General features: G+C 40.6%; 1 protein-coding gene across 8 annotated transcripts in view; it reads left to right on the top strand.

Annotated features, from left to right (window-relative positions):
- LOC112809127 (P2R1A-PPP2R2A-interacting phosphatase regulator 1-like) overlaps positions 1 to 25,594 on the top strand; it is a 63,259-nt gene extending 37,665 nt beyond the window's left edge. For all 8 annotated transcript variants that reach the window (XM_073879130.1, XM_025852476.2, XM_025852473.2 and 5 more), the window contains 2 exons: positions 3,082 to 3,178; positions 25,078 to 25,594. In XM_073879130.1, the coding sequence (XP_073735231.1) occupies positions 3,082 to 3,178; positions 25,078 to 25,105 (125 nt within the window). In that variant the 3' untranslated portion in view covers positions 25,106 to 25,594. The remainder of the gene's footprint in view (positions 1 to 3,081; positions 3,179 to 25,077) is intronic.
- The last annotated feature ends 1,365 nt before the right edge of the window (positions 25,595 to 26,959 follow it).

The following is a 26,959-nucleotide window of genomic DNA, read 5'->3' as shown; positions in this document are numbered from 1 at the left end:
TTGAAGACAGCGTTTTACTAAATTAAAATAATTCTCCTTTTGGGGAGCCTGGGTGGCTCAGTCACTTGAGCGTCCAACTCTTGATTTTGGCTCAGGTCACAATCTCAGGGTCATGAGATCGAACACCTCGTTGGGCTCCACACTCAGCACAGAGTCTGCTTCTCTCTCTCTTTCCCTCTCCCTCTGCCCCTCCCCCCATTCACATGCTTTCTCTCTCTAAAATAAATAGATCTTGGGACACCTGGGAGGCTCAGTCGGTTAGGCATCTACCTTTGGCTTGGGTTGTGATCCCAGGGTCCTGAGATTGAGTCCCACATCCAGTTCCTCACTCAGCGGGGAGCCTGCTTCTCCCTTTCCCTTTGCCTACCACTCCCTCTGCTTGTGCTCTCTCTGACAAATAAATAGATAAAATCTTTAAAAAAATAAATAAATAAATAAATAAGTCTTTTAAAAAAATAAATAAAAATAATTCTCCAAGACATTTACACATAAAATGTTTTATGACATTGAAAATTCCTGGAATTTTCTTAGAATTTATGATTTAAAAAATTGTTTTTATAATTTTCACACAATATGTTTGGTTTCTGCCCAGTATCTTGGTGGATGTGGCATGTCTCACACAAGCCTCTCATACCTGGTTTCCAGTTGCTCTGGAGGATGACTGCCTCCTTTCTTTGAGGTATCCCTAAGAACTCCAAAGCAAATTCTATATGCACTGCATAGTCTGTATTTTAAGTCAGACCCTTCCAAACACAGCCTATACAAGTTTGGTCAAAATTCTTGTGGAATTTTAGATATAGTAACAGATTAAATAGAAATACAATTTTATTTATCTATTTGGGAATATGAATATCCATTTGGGAAACAACAAATGATGTCTTATTTGGAGCCTATTAATACAAATAAAATGTGGGGAAAGAAGGTATAAAAAAATCCAAAGAGGTCTTGGGTAGGGGAGAAAAAAGAATGAGGACTATATAAAATGGGAGAGAGTATGAGATAGCAGTTAAAATCTCCAAGCCTATGAAGGCGCATTGTATGGTGATAAGCTACACCTCCTTCCACTAGAAATAAGCAAGAGCAAATAAGACTTCAAGTGGGAATTCTGAGAAATCTGCAGGAATCAGATAGCTATAAAGAGTGTTTTACAAGTAATAATGGTTTCAGCAAAGATAATTTTTATATGATGAATTTGTCTTGGTACATCTGGCTTTTAATTTAAACCCAAAAGGAAAGGTGAGTAGTTTTTCCATAATGATGTAATTGTAATCTGGCATGGGACAGAATGCCCAGACCTCTTTTGAGCTTTATGAGCCATGATTATACTCCTAAGGAAGGTCTGTGGAATCTCTATTTCTAGCGATATTTATATCACTTATTATATTATATTATATTATGTATATATCTCTAGAAATAGAGATTATATTTATTTAATTTAAAGATTTTATTTATTTCTTTAAGAGAGAGAGTGTGTGAGCAGGGGAGGAGCAGAGGGAGAGGGAGACAATCTCCAGCAGACTCTGTGCCTAGCACAGAGCCCCTCGCGGGGCTCAATCCCAGGACCCCAAAGTCACGACCTGAGCCGAAACCAAGAGTCCAACACTTAACTGACTAAGCCACCCAGGTGCCCCAGGAGATAGATAGATAGATAGATAGATAGATAGATAGATAGATAGATAGATATAAATTATTATATATAAATATATAAAATCTTTTTAAAAATGAAAATTATTTTAATTTTAAAAAAGATTTTATTTATTTATTTATTTATTTGAGAGAGAGAGAGAGAGAGAGAGAGAGAGAGAGCGCAGCAGAGGGAGAAGGAGAAGCAGGCACGGAGCCAGACTCAGGGCTCTATCCCAGGACCCTGGGATCATGACCTGAGTTGAAGGCAGACGCTTAACCAACTGAGCTACCCAAGTGCCCCATTTCATTTTTTAAAGATTTTTTAAATTTATTTATTTTATTTTATTTATTTATTTGAGAGAGGGAGAGAGCTCAAGCAGGAGCCCGACACGGGACTTGATCTCAGGACCCCCAAGATCATGACCTGAGCTGAAGGCAGACACTTAATCGACTGAGCCACCCAAATAGGTGCCCCTATTTTATTTTATTTTTAAGTAAACTCTACACCCAACATTGGGCTTAAACTCATGACCAAGAGCCACATGCTCGACTGACTGAGCCAGCCAGGGGCCCCTATTCCTAGGGATATTTTTTGATGAGTAGATGGCCTTAGTGTTTTACCATTCAAATTCTACCCTATGAGTTATGGGCTTGAACATCAGTTTTCTCTCATCCAGACATGGTTATCACATCATGGTGTAATAATGTACAGTTTGAGCATTTACTTTGATGTAAAGATTACAGCAATGTAGTTTTTTGAGATTAGATGTGTCTCCTTAATCTTTAAAAATATATTTATTTTATTCATTGTATGCTATTAAAGAATTGATCTATTTAGTTTGTTGTATATGTTTGGCAAAATAAAGATAGCAACAACCTAAACATTTAAAATAAGGAATGAGATTAAATTATGGTATGGCCATACTACATAGCTCTATAAAATCACGTTGTAGAATTTAGTTAATAATATGAGAAAATTATAATCATTAAAAACAAAAAATAGGGCACCTGGGTGGCTCAGTTGGTTGGGCGACTGCCTTCGGCTCAGGTCATGATCCCGGAGTCCCGGGATCGAGTCCCGTGTTGGGCTCCCTGCTGAGCGGGGAGTCTGCTTCTCCCACTGACCCTGCCCCCTCTTGGGCTCTCTCTCTCTCTCTCTCTCTGTCAAATAAATGAATAAAATCTTTAAAAATAAATAAATAAAAACAAAAAGTAGGTTACATGTTGGTATTATATATGATACAAATCAAATTTTGTTTAAAAACAATCATGTGTACACACACATATTTAGGAATTACTGAAAAGTTATCTCTGGGTAATGGGGACATAAAACTTTTTCCTTTGTTTTTACGTATCTTATAAATTATTTGCAATGAACAAGTTTTACAATTAAAAGCAAAAGCATGTTAGATATTAGATAAAACATATCTACTTTGATCTGCTTTTTTGTCATAGGTGAAATGACATTTGAAGATAAGCCAAAGAAACTTTTCCAAGGCACAACCAACATGCTTTCTTCTGATACTACTCAACAGTCTGATATGAATGTGTGGTGAGTATTAACATGAGGTTTTAAACATTCATTAGCCATTTTTCACTTGCTTTTTAAATCTATTCTTACAATTGTATATATTCAGAAGTATTATTAAATATTTTTAGAAGTTATAAAACTTCTAAATGAATGCTATTAGCTTTAGTTCTTCTCCCTAACATTTATGTGTGACATTAATATATGCTGGATACATTTTTAGAAGTGGGGTCTTGGCATTTGATTAAGAGGTATTAGAGAAGGGGCTCCTGGACAGCTCAGTCAGTTAAGCAGCCAGCTCTTGGTTTCAGCTCAGGGCATGATCTCAGGGTTGTGAGATCGAGCCCCTTGTTGCAGGGGGTTGATGGTTGCTCTGAGCTCGGCACGGAGTCTGCTTGAGATTTCCCCCTCCCTCTGCCTCCCCTTCTGCTCCTCTCTCTCTCTCTCTCTCTCAAATAAATAAAATCTTGAAAAAAGAGGTATTAGAGAAATATATAAAAATGCAGGCTTGGAAAAAAGTCATCTTCTGCCCATCTTTTCTTCCTTGGATTTTTGTGTGCTTTGTTAGGCTGAGCTTATTATTGAAAGGCGGGCCAAGAAAGCATGTTTTAATAATCAAGATGGGAAATGCAGTGAATGGGTTTTTATTTAATGTTACTGTTGGCTTTGTTTTACTGCTCTTGTGAAATTGCTCTTGTAACTAGTGCCAGTTCTTTGCTTCATATATTTTGTGTTCATTTGTAGACAAAGCAGAGTGCACAGAGATCTTTTGAATTCTGTTATCAACGAATGGCATTTTCTTCTCCTAGTCTATCTTTAGATATTCTTGATGGAAACAATAGTGGTACAGGATCTTCTTGAATTCATCAGTTAGAATCAGCACTGTCACATTCTCCCATATCATCTTCTGATTCTCGTTCTCCATGTATTGTAGTAGATGAACTTTGAACCAAGTGATTCACCCATCCCAAGACTTTCTCACCAGTGGAGAAACACATGTTTGTTTCTCTCTCCCTGCCCCCGCACACACACAAGTTAGAGCAACTGTTTCTTATTACCTTACTTTCTCAATTTGCTAAAATTCTGTTTACGGAATTTGCATATCTAATTGCTGTTTATGCCCTTAAAACCAATGTAGTGATACTTTCAAAGATGTTTTCCAAATAAGAACTATATTGAAGATACAATCATGTCTTCAAGCTGCTAAAGTGTAGAAACATGCTGCACCTTGGTTTTTTAAAAACATAATTGAGAGCTCTATTTATTAATATGAATAAGTAGATAAAATTATAAGTCCTAACGAAATATAATTGTTCCATTAATCAAGTAAAATAATTTTTTAGGTTATACGCTGAATGCCCATGCTAGTTCTTAATGATATTTTCAATAATTGCTAGTTTCCTCTTGGTAAGGAAAAATCACCTATCTTAGAGCAGTTTTTAAAACTAAGCTAGTTATACTGTGCTGATACAAGGATTGCCTATTTTGCACATGAATCCTTGGATGTTTAATTTGTTGGGAAGGAATAGGTAGGGGAAACAAGATGAAGAAAGGTAATTGAATAGCATGAAAATAATATGTAATTGGGCTTCACTCAATTTGTCTTTAACCTGATTATCCCTGATCAATTTTGTATCCTAATTAAGTGTGTGTTGATAAATTGTGGTCTTTTACATTTCTATGAAGTACTTTTTATTCATCATCATGACTACTGATTTGATTAAATAAGGCTTAATGTGTTAGAGTTTTTCTGCAAGAATCATATACTTCCAGTTGTTCCCTAAGGACTACAAATGTTTGTTTAAACCTCAATTTTCTATTCAAAAGTCTTAAGGGTTTTCTGAATAAGAAAAATTATTTGTTAAAAATTTAAAATCTAAAGTGAATGCTTTAAGTAATTGAGGATGGCATTAGCATTTTGAAAAATAGAAATGTATCCTCATGAAGTTCAGAATTGGTTTAAATTTCCTCAACTAATGAAATAGGAATGGTTATCTAAAATATTTATAAAAAGTTTTTCCTTGTCATTAGAAATCATCAGAATGACGAAAATCAGATGTAGGTATGCCCCACATGGGAAAAAGACTGTTACATCAAGAATTCTTTGCCAGGGGCGCCTGGGGGGCTCAGTCGGTTAAGCGTCTGCCTTCGGCTCAGGTCATGATCCCAGGGTCCTGGGATCGAGCCCCGCGTCGGGCTCCCTGCTCCTGGTGAAGCTCCCTCTCTCTCAAATAAGTAAATAAAATCTTAAAAAAAAAAAAAAGAATTGTTTGACAGTGGCCCCAATGAAATTGATTAGCATGGCTAGATATGTGGGAGAAGATTTTGTTCACCTATGAATAAATTAATATTTATGAGATGACTGGGATCATGATAGTCCCTGGAAACTGGGACAGGAGTCTACAAATTGGTCAAGGACAAGTGAACTATCAATATTGCCTTTGTAACTCAGCTTCTATACTTGCCAGACCCTTAGTGGACCAATTGTGAACATATACGGGGGCCGTCATGGGCTGAGGTGTAACTGCAGTGCTGTTCCTTGCTGAGATTGTACATCGTTGACGGACAGTGTCCTCATGTATTATTGACACTTGAGCAAAAGAAAAAAAAGAGGTTTGCAAAATATTCGGGTACAAAGACCAAGGATGGAGAAAGTGAACAGTGGGAGGAGGACTACTATTCAGTTGTATAAAGAGCTTTTATTTTATTTATTTTTCTATTTTTTAAAAGTTTTACTTAGTTATAGTCATAGAGATGACTCTCTATAGTCATAGAGAGAGAGAGCACAAGCAGGGGGAGCAGCAGGCAGAGGGAGAAGCGGGCTCCCTGCCGAGCCAGGAGCCCGACGCGGGGCTCAATCGCAGGACCCTGGGATCATGACCTGAGCCAAAGGCAGACGCTTAATGACTGAGCCACCCAGGTGCCCCATAAAGAGCTTTTAATCAATAAATCTTGGTAATACTGACAATCTGAACACACCTCTTTCAACTCAGACAATTCCTTTCATTCTATTCAGTTAGTTTTTATTGTTTTAGTTGTACTCCAGGATGCCGCACTTACTATAATATGCTCAGAATCAAGGGCTTTGTAGTTGGTGTTCCGGTCTGTTGCCTTTTGAGCTTTTGTATTGGGAAGATCTGTTTCTTATATGATTTTTCATTTCTTTTTTTTTTTTATTTTTCATTTCTTAAGTGGTTTTCAGACCATAGTAGTTCTAACTTTTACACGATATTTTTTGTGGTTGATTTTTTTCTTTGTTGTTGTCGTTTCAAGTTTTTATTTAAATTCTAGTAACATACAGTGTAATATTAATTTCAGGAGTAGAATTTAGTGATTCATCACTTATATATAACACCCAGTGCTCATCACGACACCTGCCCTCCTTAATGCCCATCACCCATTTAGCCCATCCCCCACCCACCTCCCCTCCATCAACCCTCAGTTTGTTCTCTATAGTTAAGAGTCTGTTTTATGGTTTGTCTCTCTCTCTCTCTCTTTCCCTTAATGTTCATCTGTTTTGTTTCTTAAATTCCACATATGAGTGAAATCATTTGGTATTTGTCTTTCTCTGATTAACTTATTTCACTTAGCATAATATACTCAAGCTCCATCCATGTCACTGCAAATGGCTAATATTCCATTATACACACACACGCACACACACACACACACACACACACACACACACACACACACACACAACATCTCCTTTATCCGTCTGGCTCTTCCTATAGTTTGGCTATTATTGATAATGCTGCTATAAACATCGGGGTGCATGTGTTTCCCTTTGAATCAGTATTTTTGTATCCTTTGGGTAAATACCTAGTAGTGCAATTGCTGGGCAGGGAAATACAAATCAAAACTACAGTGAAAGTGGCTGATTATTTTTAGTTATGGTAAGACTATATTTTGTCATCCTAAACATGCCAAGGAATTGTCATGTCAGTTTTCATAGTAAAAGACATGTATTAGTTTCCTAGGGCTGCCATAACAAAGTACCACAAACTGGGTAGCCTAAACAAAATAGATTATCTCACAGTTCTGGGGGCCAACAGTCCAAGACCAAGGTGTCATCAGAGTTGGTTCCTTCTGGAGGCTCTGAGGGAGAATTTGTTAATGTCTCTCTCTAGCTTCTCGTAGATGCCAGAAATCCTTACCTTGCAGACATATCTCTCCAGTCTCTGTCTCTCTCATCGTATGGGCTTCTCCCTGTGCTCCTGTGTTTTTATGTGGTTATTATAAAGACACCAGTCACTGGATTTAGGGCCCAAGCTAATCCAGTATGACTTCATCTTAGCTTGACTACATCTGCAAAGACCCCATTTCCATCTGCAGATACCGGGCATTAGGACTTCAGCATCATCTTTTGGGGTACACATTTTAAGCCACAACAGAATACTTTTGGGATTTTTATTTTGCTTGTTTCATTTTTCTTAAGTTAGTTTTTTAAATCATCTATCTTATAACCCATTTTAAACAAGAGGTGACCATATGAAACATAGCATTGTTATATCTCCTTATATATTATACATATATGCTTATTTATATATATATGTATGCTTATGTACAGATATACTAGTTTTCACGTTGCCAATAAAAGGATAAATGAAAGTATGGTTTTAAAATATTTTCAAAGCGCCTTTCGGCCGGAACCGCCATCTTCCAGTAATTTGCCAAAATGACCAACACAAAGGGAAAGAGGAGAGGTACCCGCTATATGTTCTCTAGACCTTTTAGAAAACATGGAGTTGTTCCTTTGGCCACATACATGCGAATCTATAAGAAAGGTGATATTGTGGACATCAAGGGAATGGGCACTGTTCAAAAAGGAATGCCCCACAAATGTTACCATGGCAAAACTGGAAGAGTCTACAATGTTACTCAGCATGCTGTTGGCATTGTTGTAAACAAACAAGTTAAGGGCAAGATTCTTGCCAAGAGAATTAATGTACGCATTGAGCATATTAAACACTCAAAGAGCCGAGACAGCTTCCTGAAGCGTGTGAAGGAAAATGATCAGAAAAAGAAGGAAGCCAAAGAGAAAGGTACTTGGGTTCAACTGAAGCGCCAGCCTGCCCCACCCAGAGAAGCACACTTTGTGAGAACTAATGGAAAGGAGCCTGAACTGCTGGAACCCATTCCCTATGAATTCATGGCATGATAAATGTAAAGAAAATAAAAGACCTCAAGACTAAAAAAAAAAAATAAAATAAAATAAAATAAAATATTTTCAAAGCATCATTTTTAAGCTTTAATATGTATTCATGTTCCATCAAATAGTCCTGTTTTATTTATAATGTTATAAAAGATCAGCACTCCGTGGGACGCCTGAGTGGCTCATTCAGTTAAGCGTCTGCCTTCAGCTCAGGTTATGATCCCAGGGTCCTGAGATCGAGCTCCACCTAGGGCTCCCTGCTCAGTAGGGGGTCTGCTTCTCCCTCTGCCTGCCGCTCCTGCTGCTTGTGCTCTCTCTCTCTTGCTCTCTTATTCTCTCTCCCTGACAAAGAAATAAATAAAATCTTTGAAAAAAAAAAAAAGAGCAGCACTACAGGTTCGTCCTAACATGAAGACTCACTGCAGTAATAAGTAAGATTCTCAGGTCAGGGAAAAAAAATATGGTTCTGAAGATATATAATGACTAAATCAACCAAGCAAGCTTGTAATTTCAAGTATATTCAATTAAGTATCTAATGAATACTTTCTCTGTACGGGAAACTATACTTAAAATTGTAGGATATAGGAAGATGAGGGAAATACCATCCCTCTCTTCAAGCAGGATAAGTACAAAAATAATACTGATAGTAGCAGTCTAAGATGACTACAGATACACATATGAAAGTACCTCTGAACTATGAAAGTAGGAGAGAAAGACGATGTTGGAATGATAGGATTTTAGAAGCCTTTTAGTCTACCTTTCTTTTTTTTTTAATTTTTTTAAATTTTATTTTATTATGTTATGTTAATCACCATACATTGATCATTAGTTTTTGATGTAGTGATCCATGATTCATTGTTTGCGTATAACACCCAGTGCTCCATTCAGTACGTGCCCTCCTTAATACCCATCACTGGGCTAACCCATCCCCCCACCCCACCCCCCGCAAAACCCTCAGTTTGTTTCTCAGAGTCCATAGTCTCTCATGGTTCATCTCCCCCTCCGATTCCCCCTCTTAATTTTTCCCTTCCTACTATCTTCTTTTTTTAAAAAACATATAATGTATTATTTGTTTCAGAGAGTCTACCTTTCAATGCAGAAATCCTTTTAAGAATTGCAGACAAATGATCTTTTAGCCTTAGTTTGAAATCTTGTAGTAATGAACTGACTTTTGTCACACAACAGTTCATTCTGCTGTTGGACAACTCCCACTATCAGAAAGCTCTTACGTTAACAGAGGGGATGGGGTGAGAATTTGTATCTAGGTGGCCTGTTTCATTGGCTCTTTAGAACTGAGGCAAATCAAATGAGCTATTAAAAGCAGATGAGTTAAGATTCTAATTCTGCATTAATCTTTGTCCCTGCTCCTTGAATTATTACTACTCCCACTACAGGATATATTTAATCTCATCTCCTAAATGAATTTTTAAAATTCACCTAGAAGCAACTATATATAAATATCCATGATGAAAATGCATGTATGATACTTTGGATATCTATGGAGAAAACTAATTACAATTTGCCTCAAGTGTTTTTAAATATTTTAGATCTTTAAAAGTTGAGCTTGAAAAATCTATCATATAGGTAGACTTCACTGTCAGATAGTTGAAACTGTGCATTTAGAAAAGGCCAAAGAACAATAAGTACTCCGGCAAAAATGTAGCTTTGTTTCCCTTAAGTTCCATGATATCTCGGATTTCTTCCAATGTGGTTCTTAACCCAAGAGTAAATGAGATTGCTTTTTATAAATGTCTATAATGTATGGGTGGAGAGAATCATCTGTCATATTGGAATCTTGGAAACTTGCTCAACTTTCTTTTTTTTTTTTTTTAAAGATTTTATTTATTTATTTATTTGAGACAGAATGAGAGAGAGAGAGCACATGAGAGGGGGGATGGTCAAAGGGAGAAGCAGACTCCCCGCCGAGCAGGGAGCCCGATGCGGGACTCGATCCCAGGACTCCAGGATCATGACCTGAGCCGAAGGCAGTCGCTTAACCAACTGAGCCACCCAGGCGCCCCGCTCAACTTTCTTAATAGTGGGAGACTTAATGACCATGGCCTCTCAGAAGAAATGCATTAAATTAATGCAGTTATTAATTGAATCCTATAAATTGACCAATAAGATAGATATATATATATGTATATATATATGAATATGATTGGAGATCTCTGTGGCATCAGTGACAGCAAACTGGTAACATAACTTCTTATATCAGCCTTTTACGGGAATGACCAGACTACATTATGTGTGCAGGAGTCAGGAGACCTGACTTAGGGCTCCAGCTCTGTCACTCGCTCTCTGTGACTTCCGACAGGTCACTTCACCAATCTGGGCTTCAGATTTCCAATATGTAAAAGAGTTGAACTAGGTATTTATAAGATCCTTTCTGTCTCTTAAAATTTTATTGATTCTGTAAAAGCATCTGCCTTCATCTTTGCTCCTGTAACAGTGAAATTCACGATAGCATTAAACTTTAGAAGGCTTTAAGAAAATATTTAGGAAATTAGAGAGCTTTATGCCTAATATTTTTATTCTTTCTGGCAACAAGAAACTCATTTTGTTCAGCCTCATCAATAGTTTCCTCTCTTCTATGAATTATGCATGCTTTATGATGAAATGTAGAAAGCTAATTTCCCCCTGGTTTCTTGTTTTGTGTGGATAAATGATCCTCTCAGGATTTCCATATTAATAACAAGTTCCCACTGACAAAGCACTCACCATAAAATCTTCTTTCTAGTAACTACAGCTTGAGACAAAACAAAATAAAGATACACTTGGTATTTTTGCTTCAGAGAAGCAAAAGAGACAGGGCAAAAAAATCTACATCAACTACAAAAACTCATGCACAATTCACATTCGGAAGTGCTTAACTAGTACTAAAACACAGACTACCAGCAAAGTAGTTTTTCTTTTTCCTTGATAATCCTTATATGGCTCTAAGAAAAACCCTCTAACTTCAGTTGAGTTGATTTCATGGCCTGGCTCTTGTGCTTGGTAATTCTCCACTGAACACAAAAAAGGACACACTTGAAAGTCGCAAACAGCTGGTTTGTGACTTTGTGCTGAGGAAGGAAATATTTTGAAATTACATTATCCCGTGGAGGAACCTAATTATACTTTCTGTTTCTAGCCCCACTCTTATGGGAGGGGGGGTTTAGTTTGCTTACTTAACTAGACTTATATTAAACTCTGCAGTGGTTTACATCGAGTCCTATTCTTAGATAATCTTTTCATAAGTGTGAAGCCTTTGGAAAGGAAGGTGCTGGGCGCCTGGGTGGCACAGTTGGTTAAGCAACTACCTTCGGCTCAGGTCATGATTCTGGGCTCCTGGGATGGAGTCCCAAATCGGCTTCCATCGCTCAGCAGGGAGCCTGTTTCTCCCTCTCCCTCTGCCTGCCACTCTCCCTGCTTGTGCTCTCTCTCTGTCAAATAAATAAATAAAATCTTTAAAAAAAAAAAAAAAGGCTAGCATGTTGGGGCTATCAAGGCAAGTTCAGCTAAAACTCTCTTAAACTTTAATTAGAATACATTCCCATGCCACATTGATTAGCAGAGATTTAAAATTTGATTGTAGTATACATGGCTTGTTGAGAGTTTGGCGAAACTGGTGTTTGAATTCCCTGTGGTGGGTTCTTAATGTTCTTTCTGGAGGAAGTTTGGTAGTATGTATCACAGGCCTTCAAAATGTGCACATCTTTCGATACAGCAATTCTTCTAGAAATTTTTCTTAGGTAAAAATATGGGACAGGTTGAAAAGGATGTTTACTGTAATGTTATTTGTAGTTGTGAAAAATGTAATGTTTTCAACAGATGGTGCTGGAGCAACTGAATATCCACATGCCAGATGATGAGGTTGGACTCTTACCTCACACTGTATACAAAAATTAACTCAAAATAGATCAATGACCTAAATATTAAGAGCTAAAACCATTAAATTCTTAGGGGAAGAACAGGGGTAAATCTTTATGACTTTGGATTTGGCAATGGATTCTTAGATATATCACTAAAAACATGAGCAACAAAAGAAAACAGATAAGTGGAACTTTATCAAAATTAAGAACTTTTGTGCATGAAAGGACATTAACAAGACAGTGAAAAAACCTGTAGAGTGACAAAAAATATTTGTAAATCATATCTGATGAGTTTAATCTAGAATATGTAAAGAAGTCTTATAACTCAGCCACAAAAAGACAAACAACCCAACTAAAATATGGGCAAACGACTTTATGAATTTAGACATGTCTCCAAAGAAGATATACATATGGCCAATAAGCACATGAAAAGATGTTCCACACCGTTAGTCATTACGGAAATGCAAATCAAAACCACAGAGAGAGAGAACTTCATACCCACTAGGTTGGCTAGAATCAAAAAGATAGTAACAAGTATTGGTGCAGATGTGGAGAAATAGAGGACTCTTGTACGTTGCTGTTTGGAATGTAAAATAATGCAGTGACTGTGGAAAGCATTTTGGCAGTTCCTCAAAATATTAAACATTAAACATATAAAACATATTAAACGTCCACAAAATATTAAACTCTATGATAACATAGAGTTGTCATAAGATCCAGCAATTCCACTCCTTGAAAACTAGCCCTCAGACACATACTTGTATGCTAGTATTCCTTTATTTAGTAATCCTTTATTTATTTATTTATCCCTAGCATTATTCACAATAGCCAAAAGGTGACAACAACCCAAGCGTCCATCACCAGATGAATGGATGAAAATGTATTCAATACATACAAGGGGATGTTGTTGAGCTATAAAAAGGAATGACATTCTGGTACATACTATCACATGGATGAAATTTGAAAACATTATGCTAGGTGAAATAAGCCAGACACAAAAGGACAAATATTGCATGACTCTGCTTACATGAGATATTTAAAATAGACAAATTCATAGAGCTGGAAAGTAGATTACAGGTTACCAGGGGCTGGTGGGAGGGGGAATGGAGAGTTACTCTTAATGCGTATTAAGTTTCTGCTTGGGATGATGAAAAAGTTTTGGAACTAGATAGTGGGAATGGTTGCACATCGTTAACATAATCAACGCCACAGAATCGCATACTTAAAAGTGGTTAAAATGGCAAGTTCTATGTAAAAAACAAAAAAACCTAGTATTTAACACTAACGGATCAGTTCAGCCATCATTTCTCAGGGTGTTTTATAAAATGTGAATAAATAAGTGTCCTGAAGAATGAAAGAAGGGGAAGGCCATGGGGAGTCTATGGTCAAGTAAGTTTGGGAAAATCATTTAAAATCATTTCTTTACCATTGTGAAAGCCCAACGGAAGAGATATGGTATGAAGCATTTTTAAACTGTTTAAGTTCTTGTTTTTGAGGGTCACCTTGTGAGATTTATGTTATGTAGACCCTTTGGAAAACATTGGGTTAAACAAATTACAGTACCTTCATTCCATGGAAATCTGTGCACCCATTAAGAATGATGACATGGTCATATATCACTTGACATGGAAGGATGTTTATACTATATTGTAAAGTAAAAAAGCAGTGTGATTAATGGGATTTCATTTTTGTTTTAAAAAAGTATATGTATATATTTTGTGTGGATATATAACAGAAAAAAGTTTGTAAGGCTGTATGCCAAAATGCTTAAGTCTCTGGGTGGTGGGAAGATGGATGATTCTGTTTTCATTTGTTTTTCTCTTTACTTGTCTGTATTTTCATATTTTTCCACATGGAATATTGGTTACTTGTATAATCGAGAAATGACAGAAGTTAAAGTAAATATATTTTAGAAACCTCTCTGCAATTATTAATTATACGAGGGAGGGGCTGAGAGGATCAGGGTTCCCTCACCGCTTATTGGACTATTCACTTACTTCTATTTGAACTTTCACTGAAGGAGAGTCAAGGGGCCTTTCAACTATTAGAAAGTTCTACTCATTCAAAAATGCTTCCTGATAATGAACTGAAAGCTACCTTCCATCATTTGGTCCTAATTTGTCATAGGGAATACCACAAAATAAACTAGTAACAAGCTAGTAACAAGGATTGGTGAGGGTGTGGAGAAATAGGACCCTTGTACATTGCTGCTTAGAAGGTAAAATAATGCAGTGACTGTGGAAAACATTTTGGCAGTTCCTCAAAATATTAAACATAAAATTATTATATGATCCATGAATTCCACTGCTTGAAAACCAGGACTCAAACAGGCACTTGTATGCTAATATTCCTCGCAGCATTATTCACAATAGCCAAAAGGTGGCAACAACCCAAGTGTCCATCACCAGATATTTGGCAAGAGCGACCATCTTTCTCCTCTAGGTTTCCATTCTAGTCTTTATGAGATGGTTTCTAGACCTTGTTACCATCCTAGCCCTTGGCCTCTGAATGTTTTCCAGTTTGTCAATATCCTTCAAGTGTGGTACCCAGAAATGACCACAACACTCCACACGTTTCTTTTCCCATCTCATTATCAGTTCCTTAAAAACTGTGATATTCAATTTCTCTAATTAAAAAAGTAGTTTCGGAATGCTTCCCAGTTCAGTGTGACTGTACTTGAAATCCTATCACAAGATTATATATGAGAGATACTCAATTAGCTATTTTCTCATCTTTTAATTGCTAAGCTATATAGATGAATAAAATATTCCAGATCAGTTCCTTATCCAGTCTTCTGCATTTATTAAAAAGTTTAGTAGGACTTTTTATCAAGCACTAAAAGGAGCATGAGAAGAGCTTTCATACTGATGGGGAGGGCAAGAGAGTCCCTGAAGTCTGGCCAAGGAATGTGAAGAACCTCTTATCCTGTACCATTTTCTACTCTTTTTCCCAGTCATTGGTCCCAGTTTTCGGACAAGGTCCAGCATCCAGAGTGACTGGCCTCTCTCTCAAGAGGCACCTAACAAGATGACAGTGGCATGCCAGGGTTCATGGTGATGTAGAATATCATTTCTTGTCCTTAATCTGATCCCAGTTCCCCTGACCAACCTAGTCTATACATTGGTCTTCTTTCCGGCCTAATGACTCCTTTGCCCTTTAACCCTTTTGCCATGCCTCCCACATGGTAGGCACTATTTAAAAGATCCTAGTAAACTGTATATACCAGCTCCAGATAGCATCAGCCCAATGCCTTCCACCATGCATCTGTGCATGTGTGCTTAGTCGTTTTGTTGGTTAGTTGGTTTTTTTTTTTTTCCACTGCTCCAATCAGTGGAAGGCAAGCTTTACTGAGGCCACAGGGCCTTGAGGCTTGGGCAAGAGGCTGCCCTGCAGGCAAAGTAAGCCAGTGGAGGGGCCTTATTTGATCTTCATGTGACACAGCTTGTTGATGCAGCCTCACTTTTTCTTGGCAGCAGGTGACAGCACCAGGGTGCAGATAAGAATAACACTTACGGCAGATCACCTTGTCACGGTTGTATTTCTGAGCCAGCCGGTGGAGGGAAGGCCCGATGATGCCACCCCACAGGCGAAGTACCAAGTGCAGGGTGGACTCTTTCTGGATATTATAGCCCGAGGGAGTGTGGCCATCCGCAGCTGTTTGCCTGCAGCAATCAGACACTGCTGGTCAGGCAGGGATGCCCTCCTTGTCTAGGATTTTGGCTTTGACATTCTTAATGACGTCACGGGGCTCGACCTCGAGGGTGATCGTCTTGCCCATCAGAGTCTTCACAAAGATCTGCATCTCTGTGTCCACAAGGCTTCCGCCATCACCCCACTATGGCCATTCTGTGTGCTTTGTTTTTTAGTTTCCCCATTGTAGGGACTGCATCTTGGTGCATCGTTTACACAGGATGTTGAATACATATACTTGCTAAGCAGAAGTAACTTTTTTTTTTAAAGATTTTATTTATTTATTTGACAGAGAGACACAGCCAGAGAGGGAACACAAGCAGGGGGAGTGGGAGAGGGAGAAGCAGGCTTCCTGTGGAGCAGGGAGCCTGATGCGGGGCTCGATCCCAGGACCCTGGGATCATGACGTGAGCCAAAGGCAGACGCTTAATGACGGAGCCACCCAGTCACCGCTAAGCAGAAGTAACTCTAAATCTTCAACTTTTGGGGGTACCTGGCTGGCTCAGTTCAGTAGAGATGTGACTCTTGATCTTGGTGTTGTGAGTTTGATCCCCACATTGGGCATAGAGATTACGTAAAAAAACATAAAAAATAAAAATCATAAAAATATTTTTAAAAGTCTTCAACTTTTGAAGAGTTTTCCATTTACACTAATTCTTAAAATCAACTTTATTGAGCTATAATTGACGTACTTATCACAGATTACACCCATTTTAAGCTTGCAGTCAAGGTATAGACCACTTCCATTGCCACGGAAAATGCCCCTTTGTAGTTACTGTCCACCGCCGCTGCTGGCTTCAGGTCCTCACTGATCTCCTTTTCTTTATCACTATGGATTAGATTCTCTTTTATAAAATTTCATGTACATATATAATCATATAGTATGTACTCTTTTGTGTCCGGCTGGTTTTTCTTAGAATGTCCTTAGACCATCCATGCTGCTTCCTATATCAGAAGTCATATTTCATTGTATGCATAAGGCACAATTTGTCCGTTCACCTTTTGATGCACATTTGGGTTGTTTCCAGTTGGGAGCCATTATGAATAAAGCTGCTATGGATAATTGTGTTTTAACTTTTGTGTGGATGTATATTTTAATTTCTCTTGAGTAAATAGCTAGTAGAATTGCTATATTATAATATATTAAGTGAACACAGTGCCTAAAACAGCGTATGGCCTATTGAAGATGGTCACTAGATACTTGATGACTGACTGAATGAATGACCGTGGCCTTGGCCATCCATTATAATCTGGTCCCGCTCTGTTTTCCAGGCTCACCTCTTGTCATTCTCTGTGTGTGTGTGTGTCCCTGATGCCAGCGGTGTCCTGGGTACACCATTTGCCCCACCATCTCTGTGCATTTACTTATACTCTTTCCTCCGCCTTGAATAAATAATCATGGATCTATGCAAAGATTTGGTTATAAAAATGTCCATCGCAGTCTGAGTTTGTATCCATGAAAAATTTGAAACAGCCTCAATATCCATCAATCAGAGTTAAGTTCGAGAAATCACAGTAACTCCCACTTGATGGAGGACAATTTGGCACCATCTATCAAAATTACAAATGCGCCTAGCCTTTGAATGAGCAACTCTGCTTTTCGGAGTTTATGCCACAGATGTACTTGCTCATATACCAAATGAATGTGTGTTGGTGACTCAGTGCAGTGCTTTTGTCACTCCTATTAGACACAGCAGTGACAGAACTCATTAAATTATTATGTGGAGCTATATTGATTGACATGGGAAGATCATAATAGCTAGCATTAATTCAGGCACTGTGATAAGTGTTTTTATATATTTTTATCTCATTTAATCCTCGTTACAGCCCTGTGAGGTAGTTACTATAATAGTCCTCATTTTACACAGGAGGAAATGGACTTAGGGAAGTGAATTTACTTATCCAGGGTCAGACAACTAATAAGTAGCAAAGCTGAGGTGTCTGAAATATACTATGACAAAACAGTATGTACACTATGATCCACTTTTGTAAGAAAAAGTACATATAGGGGATGCCCGGGTGGCTCAGTCGGTGAAGCAGCTGCCTTTGGCTCAGGTCATGATCCCAGGGTCCTGGGATCGAGCTCCGCAGTGGGCTCCTTGCTCAGCGAGGAGTCTGCTTCTCCCTCTGCCTGCCACACCCCCTCCTCTTGCTCTCTCTCTCTGACAAATAAATATAATCTTTAAAAAAAATACATATAGATATATAAATGTATAGATGTGCACATAAAAAACTTGGAAAGAAATATATCAAAATATTAACAGTAGGCTGATGTGATTGTGGGTGGTTTCTCTTTTCTTCTTTTTGCTTATAGTTTTCTGATTTTTCTGTTAAATTTGGGGGCTGACTCGGAAGGAGGATGTGCCACCAGGGGAGGCATGAATTACTTGTGTAATTTTAAAGATGACTACATTTTAAAAGTTTGGTGGTAGCGTGCCGCAGTGACACAGATTTGTGGGAAGTGTTTCTAGACCGAGAGGAGAAACACCAGCAGGGAGGGAGAGCTTGCCCAAAGGGAAAGAGGATGGCTCCTGGGACCAAGTGCAGGAGAGAGCACGGGTGGGAGAGGCAACCTGGAGGAGGAAGTCCCTTGTCCCTGTGAGGCTGGTTGTGGGGGAGGGGGAGGCAGAGAAATGGGGGAGGGCAAGGAAAAGAGGGAGAAGTGGGAGAGTTCCTGCCCAATGATCTGAAATCCCAAGCTGGCCCCATACTGAGGGGTCCGGTGGAGGGGGCTGGGTAGGGGATCTGAGGAGAGGGAGAGGATTTGGAACAATCACTGAGAGCCATTTGATCCAGATATATAAAAGGACTGCCTTGCAGCCCTTGGGGCCCCGCTGAGGCTGGCTGGCCTGGCTTTGTAGCGGAGCCAACTTCATGACCTTCTCCAGCAATAGCTAGCAGCCTGGGAGTGGGGCGTGGAGAGAGTGGATGGTGGGGTTTTCATAGGGCTGGGGATCGGCAGAGCAGGTGCTGCTGAAGGTCACTGGGAGAGTGAGGCCAGGGGTCAGTGCTAGCATGGCTAAATGGCTGGTCACGGGCCCAACTTGGAAGGAGGGAAGGGTGCCAACAGGCCACTGACGGCATCTGGGAAAGGAGAAGGGAGGAAGGACAGGCTGGTGGCCACGGGGGCCTGGCAGGGTAGAGGGAGACCAGTAGGAAGCTGAGGTCAGGGGGCTGTTTCTGAGTCTGAGATGTTGAAGCCTCTAGTATGGAGCCCTGGGTCGCAGCGAGAAAGCATGCAGATAAAAAGGGTGAAGAGAGCATTAAAATACCGCCTAGCTGACAGAGGACAGCTTGGCAGTACCCATCAAAATTGCAAATGCAACTTCCCTCTCATCCAGCAGTTCAGCTTTGAGGAGTTTCTCATCCAGATATACTTACTTGCTTTTGTGCGAGATGAATTTGTAAAAGGAGTCATTGCAGCGTTTGTCTGTCATGGCCCCAGGTTGGAAGCAGCCTAAAAGTCCAGCCATAGTGCACTCGTTAAACAAATTGTGGTTCATAAAATGGAATGCTAGGCAGCTGAAAAAAAGGAGGACGTTTCTCTTAAGTGTTAGAAGCGAGGTACAGAGATCAGTGGGAATAGTTCGCAGTCTCTTTGCTAACGCATGCTTTATAAAACACCTCCAGAAGGACACAAAGAACTGTTCACATAGGTTGTGTCTGAGGAGGGAGAGCTGTTGGCTGGGTGACTGGATTTGTTTGGAAAGCAACTTTTCACTTGTCCTTTTGTTTTGTAGCTTTTTTCTTTTGCTTTATGGAAGTATAATTGACAAATAAAAATTGTATATATTCAAGGTATACAAAGTGATGTGCCTTTTGAATTTTGAGCCATGTAAATATATTACTTACTGAGGGAATAAAGTAATTAAAAATATTATATATAGATATACATATATCTATGTATAATTTGGAGCTCTTTTCTAGATAGTAAATCATTCAAATAAAAGCACAACAAAAACTCCCACCGGAGAGTTTGTTCCAAACCAGTCAGTTTGCCAGGGTAACAGGTGGGAATTTGGCCGCGATGAAATTGACTGTGTGTCTAAAATAATTACTGAGCCTGGGTGACGGTATATGGGGGTCCGTTTTCATCTGAAACATGAATTCACCAGTTTAGTAAGGCAAAAATGGTCACGTCGCAGCCATTTCTTGCAGTTTAAGCTAATGGTGTCCTCATTATTTTTGTAAAATTTCCATAATAGAAAAGTTTTCAAAGAAAGGAAAACGAGCTACCACCAGGCTCTTGCTAGGAATATTCAGGTTCTTTCCCATTCCGGCTCTTGTATCCTGTAATTGAGCGGAAATTCCCAATCCCCCATCACCCTCTGAAACAGCAGTACTGCCTCCTGATTCCCTTTATTCTAGGACCTGGTACTATTCTCAGGATTTTTCCTGCTAACAGCAACCTCTCCCCACCCTGTTGTGTGTTAATTGGGTACCACCTTATCCTTATTGCTGGTGAAGCTCATCGTGTTCTCAAAAAAAATCACTTCTTTAGTTTCTTATGATCACTTGACGTTCTCTTCCTGCCTTGCAGTCTATTATTAGCCATCCTAACTAATTTGGGGCCATGCCCTTATCCAGGTTATGTATAGTGATCAATCTGGGGGCTGATGTCTCCAGGACATTCAATATACAGCCCCGCCAAGTTCATCCTATGCCATCAGTAACCACACTTGTGTTCAACTTTTCAGCCTTAAGTTGTTTTGCTTATGTCTGCGCTTTTCCTATTACCTCAGAAGCTATGGTGACTTTGGCCTGGCCCCCAACACCTGCTAATCCATGCCTTGTTGTCTGTCCTCAGGGGGGCAGATGGCTTCCCCTTGCCTGCAGGCCGGGGCATCTTCCCTATGTCCCACAGTCTGTCAGCCAGCCCTGCTTGCATAGCCCACCAGCACCCCAAACTGAATGAGTTCCCCCAACTTGAAGCCTCCCCTTTACCTCCTCTGCAAACAGCCTCCTCTGGCCCCCTTCCCCAGGCAGCCTGGGTTTAGTGTACCTTCCCTGTGCTCTTGCAGCTTCCTTTATCACACTGAAATGTGCTGGCCTCTTTTTTTGTCCTGTCCATCCTAGACTATGAGCTCCTGGGTTAAGGATCAAGGCCGTGTCTTATGCTCCTTTGAGTATCTCACACTGAGCACAGCATCGGGCACATGGTTAAATGCTCAAAATAATCTTGTTTACAATTTTAATTTGAAATACTTTCAAGGTCCAGAAAATCGTATGCAAAAATAGTAAAAAGAACTTTCACATGCCCTTTATCAAGATTCATCTGTTGTTAGCATCTTGTTATATTGACCATTCTCCCTATACACACACACATACACACACACATTTTTGTGTCTGAAGCACTTGAGAGTGAGTTGCAGACATCATATTCCTTTGCCCCCAATACTTCAATATGTATTTCCTAAGAACAAGGACATTCTGTTAGATAAACACAGTAAAGTTGGCAAATTCAAGAAGTATAACACTGATATACCATACCACTATATAATCTACAGGTCATATTCCAGTTGTGCTAATTGTCCCAAGAATGTCCTTCATAGCTTTTTTTTTTTTTCCTGGTCCATGGTGCAGTCTAGGATCACACATTGTATTTAGTTGTCATGTCTCTTGATTCTCTCAAGTGTCCTTCAATCTGGAGCAGCCCCCAGCCTTTCTTTGTCTTTCATGATATCAACCTTTTAGAAGAGTACAGGCCAGTTACTTTGTAGAATGTTCCCCAGTTGGGGTTTGTCTGATGTGTCCTCGTGATGAGAGGTTATACATTTCTGGCATGAGTAAAACATAAAAAGGCATATGATGATTGTTGATGATAACTTTGATTAATTGGTTAAATGCCCACCATGTTTTTCCACCATAAAGATACAATTTTTCATGGGGCGCCTGGGTGGCTCAGTCGGTTAAGAGTCCAACTCTTGATTTTGGCTCAGGTCATGATCTCAGGGTCTTGAGATCAAGCCCTGCATGGGGCTCCGTGCTGGGTGTGGAATCTGCTTGATTCTCTCTCTCCCTCTGCTCCTCCACCCCACTCCCTCTCTTAAAAAAAAAAAGATACGACTTTTCTTTTCGTACTTAATAACTAATGTATGAGGAGATACTTTGAGACCACGCTAGATAACATGTTTCTCATAAAATTTTCACTCTCTAGCTTTAGGATCCATTGATGACTCTTGCCTGAATCAGTTCTTACTATGGTGGCTGCCAAATAGTAATTTTCAAAATAACACCTATGCATTGATTAAATGAATTGCTCATCTGTCCTCCTTTGCTAGGACAGCAGCCTCTGGTTGGCTGCAAGAGTGAGGTCTAGGTGGAGACAAGCTGACAGGGCTTGGAAACCTTGAATGAGGTCAGTTCTCCTCCAAGCCCCGCTGGCCTTTAGCAGGACCCAAAATGGACTCCATGGCCTTCCCAAGATGGTCTCCATGCTGAGGGCCCACGGCAGCCACTTGCTTAGTCGGCCCCATGCCTATAGGACCCGTGCCTACCTACTCTTACTATTTTCCATCAAACTTGGGAGCAGAGAAGGTAAGGGTGGTGGGGGGCATTCTTGCCTTCCATTTTGACTTATTTGAAAAACATAAAACAGAACTAAGGATTCCACCCAACCTCTTCTGCCATTCTGGAGACCCACATTTTTAGGCACTGGGATCAAGGCATCATTTTCACATGGGTTCCTGACAGAAAAGGAGAGTCACCATGACTACATGGAGGGCAGAGGGAAGTCCACAGTGGAGCTATTTTTGTTTGGGGACTGTATTTGTTTCCTAGGGCATCCATAACAAATTACCACTGACAGGGTGGCTTAACACACTAGAAATTCATTCTCTCACAGTTCCAGAAGCTAGAGTTTGAAATCAAGGTGTGGCAGGGGCATGCTCCCTCCAAAGCCTCTAGGGTAGGATCCTTCCTTGCCTCTTCCAGCTTCTGGTAGCCCCAGGTGTTTCCGGCTTGTGGCTGCACGGCTTCGGTCTCGGCCTCCATCTTCCCTCTGTGTCTGTGTGTGTCTTCACATGACATTGTGTGTCGGTGTCTGTTCACATTTCCCTCCGCTATAAGGACATCAGTCATATTGGATTAGAGCCCACCCTAACGACCTCATCTTGATTACATCTGCAAAGACCCTATTTCCATAAGGTCACACTCACAAGTACCCAGGGTTAGGGCTTCAACATATCTTTTTGGAAGGGGACCTGATTCGACCCATCACAAGGACCATGTCTGAAAATCCAACCCATTTGAGAACAGGAAGTGGAGTGCTAGTCACTATAACGCTTCAGCCTAGTATCGTAGAGCTCTCTGTCCCTCCTGCTCACCCTGGTCTTGGTTGGCTTGCCAACATGTAAGGAAGGAAAATGAGATAAGCAGAACATCCTCAGCCCCCCTGAAATAGAGTTTGGACATAATTTTCAAATGAGCACAAGCTAGTCACATGACCATTACATAGAGGACAACAGTAGAGAACAATAACAGTCTGCAAGGCTCTGGCCCCTGCACTTCTTTCTAGAATTCTCGTAATTGCAATAGAAATAGATTTGTTACCATTTGACAGATGGGGAGCATGAGACCCAGAGAGATGAACTGACTGATAGTAAATTTCACACAGGGCAGTTTCGTGTCTATGAAGCATAGAGCCTAGCTCCGTGGCAGGCACTCAGTAAATATTTGTTGCCTGAATGAGTGAATGAATGACTAAATCTGAGACAGTATCTCTGGTCTTCATTTTCTGATCCATTCCTCTTTCCACTGTCCCTCACAAATGACTGCAGACTGAGGTGTGGTCCCAAGACAATGGAGTATAGAAGGGTCAATTCTTTTGCTATCTTTAATAACCTTCTGAATTCTGTGGTAATGAGCATGTCAATCTAGTTGATTTCTTCTCCTGCTCCACTTCTGATAAACTGATCAAGATGCCATTTTGTCAAGATACTTAGGCATTGGCTTTAATTTTACTCGAGCTATGTAATTGTCTAAAAATTATTTTAAAAATTTTATATTTTAAAATATAAATTATAAAATTATATTTGCACTAAAGGCAGGCCTTAGCACGTAGACTGTTTTACTGTAACAGTGTATCAAGGAAGTAAAGAATTCAGCATGTTACTTTCATATCTTTGAAACAGAATATTGGGGCGCTTGGGTGGCTCAGTCGGTTAAGCGTCTGCCTTTGGCTCAGGTCATGATCCCAGAGTCCTCGGATCGAGCCCCACATTGGACTCCCTACTCAGCGGGGAGTCTTTAAAAAAAAAGAGAGAGAATATTGGTATTCCCTTACACCCATTTCTGGGTCTCCGTCGGCATCACTGAGGTACCCAGGAAAGGCCCATTCAGCCTAGCCAACAAGGACTCATTAACAGTGTGCTGTGTGCCCAACCATATGCTAGGTGCTGGGCTGGGGGAGCAGGGAGAAGAGAAGGAAGCTCTCTCAAGGAGCTTCCAGTCTAGTGACCCATGTGGCATCCACATGGGAAACAGTGAACAAAGAGAAGTTGACACTTGCTAAGCACCTATTAGGTGCCAGTCACTGGACAAACCCTGTAAGGCAGGTATGACCCCTATTTAACAGATGAGCAAACTGAGGAGCAGAGAGGTGAAGATGACTTGCCCAAGATCACATCGCTAGTAAGTGGTAGAACTATGATTTGAACCCAGCAGGCCTGGGACTCACCATAAGAGAATAAGATGAGACAGCTTATAGTCAAGTATTTGGTTGAATGCGCCAGATGAGATGCACTCAAGAAGGTTCAGTGAGATGGGTGGAATCTAAGAAGGCCAAGATGGGGCCTCTGGGAGATAGAGTGTGTCAGGAAACTGACAGCCTGCAGCAAGTGCCCCCACGCCAAATTCCTGTAGAACCTGGCCATTACAACCAACCACCTGTTCCCGCTGAAGGGCCCAGGCTCGGTCCATCTCCTTTTCTGCTGTATTTGGGAAGGTGGGAAGGAGAAGCTGGATCACATTTCTCCCTTCAACACAAACTGGCCCCCTCTGAGGCTAGCTGAGCTGTTTCTCTTCCAAGTGCCTGACCTCCTGGGGCAGTTTCTCAACCCAGAAGCACAGCTCCCTTTGAGCTGAGAGGAGCCTCTCATTCAGGAACCACAAGACCCCACACCCCCCCTGGCCTGCCCTCTCCCTCCTTTCCTACCCTTATGCTTCTGTTCATGTAGAAGGCACGAAAGGAATTTAACGTGTTTCTGCTTTTTTTTCCATGGCAGGGAGAAGAGCTGGCCTAGTCAGATATAGAATCTTCCCAGTCTGCTCAAGGCATTACCAATCAAATAGCCTCCGTCTGACACATCAGATTTGCAGAGTAAAATAAAAGAAGGGCACGTTCATTCTCTTCTTTACCCCCAATGAAGAAAAGGATAAGTTTCTTCTTAAGTTTGTAGTTCTAATTCTCAACAGTTATGGTGTTTGGGGGTGGGGAGGTGGGGGTAGGTTTCTCTCAAAAGAAAAAATGGGATAAATGAAAGGTTTTGTAGGTCACTTAAAAGAAATGCAGAGGGATGCCTGGGTGGCTCAGTCGTTAAGCGTCTGCCTTCAGCTCAGGTCACGATCCCGGGGTCCTGGGATCGAGTCCCGCATCGGGCTCCATGCTCGGGCGGGGAGGGGGACCTGCTTCTCCCTCTGCCTGCCGCTCTCTCTACTCGTTCTCTCTCCCTGACAAATAAATTTTTTAAAAAGTCTTTAAAAAAAATAAAAAGAAATAAAAAATAAAAGAAATGCAGAATTGTGCTCGGATCTTTTAGACTTTTTATTTTGAAATAAGGATAGATTCACAGGAAGTTGCCCTTCACCCAATCTCCCGCACTGATTATATCACACATAATTGTAGTACCATATAAAGCCCAGAAAATTGACATAGGTACAATGTGTGTGTATAGTTGTATTTTTTATTACATGTATAGATTTGTGTGACCACCACCACAATCAAGATAAAAAACTATTCCGTCACCACAGAGATCTCCCTGGTGTATTCCTCTGTAGTCACACCCACCCTGCCCCCCACCACCATCCCTAACCTCTGGCAACCATTAATTTGTTCTCCCATCTCTATAATCTTGTACTTTAAAAACTACAGTTCCCTTATCAAAATGAATTGGCACCTCCAGCTTTCACAGAATCTCAGGCTCGAAGGAGTGACTTCTCCAGCCCAATTCCGCACCCCCCCACCGCCCCTGTGCCCAAATTCCCTCTCTAGTCCTTCCAAGCGTCCATCCAGCCACTACAACGTGCAAACCAGAACCTTCTCCAGGATCCTGAGGTATGTGATATAAATATTTAGAGCAAGGGACATCGTTTCCTCCTACAAAATTATAATTACCAAAACTCTTACCCTTAGATTAAATATTACAAAAACCTCACTCGTGTGCTGATTTTCCCATCACAAGCTGTTCTATCCCAGACGAGCATCTCCTTTTTCCATTCTTTGACCTAGTGAGAGGGAGGAGGTGCAGGAGGCCTGGAAGGCTCACAGAAAATTCCAGAAATCCCTTCCTTACCGATAGGTTAAATCGTCTGGCCTCCAGCAGTTGGGGCCTTTCAGATGTAAGTGGCGCATGTGTGGAATTTATTTCTCATCTGATGGTGACTGTGTTATCTCCATCATATCTACAAGTCATCCTCGGGGAGATAATCTGAACTGGAGCCCAACTGCCCTGGAGCCCAACTCCCCAGGACTCACTTGTGGTGGGTCAGAGAGCTTCGCAGGGCGCTCGGTAGCCTGGAACATGAGGAACTCATGACTCAAAATCATGCTAAGACCAGAAGGGGCTAGCAGAAGTCAAACCATGGGGCTTCAATGGCTAGGATTAGCTTGGATCCCCCACCTCCTCTCCCCTGGACTGTTTTGAAATCTTTCCACTTTGCACAAACTGAACTTGCTCTTCACAAAGAGCACCTTCTTCTCCTCCCCCAGAGAGCAGTGCATACTCAAATCCAGACTCCGACCCATTAGGATGTGCCCTTTAGAAGAGATGACTTCAAAAAGGTAGAGGTGGGGAGGGCACCTGATCGGGGGGCCAGGAGACACTGCAAGCTCATGAATACCTTCCTCCTTCTTGAAGTATGGCCAACAGTACCTTAGCTCCACGCTTT

Source organism: Callorhinus ursinus, unplaced genomic scaffold (assembly GCF_003265705.2).
Source record: "Callorhinus ursinus isolate GAN/ISIS: 27379988/994484 unplaced genomic scaffold, GSC_fseal_2.0 scaffold33, whole genome shotgun sequence".
Lineage (NCBI taxonomy): Eukaryota > Metazoa > Chordata > Mammalia > Carnivora > Otariidae > Callorhinus > Callorhinus ursinus.
Note: the sequence above shows the minus strand (reverse complement) of the source record. Positions and strands in the feature narration are given on the sequence as shown.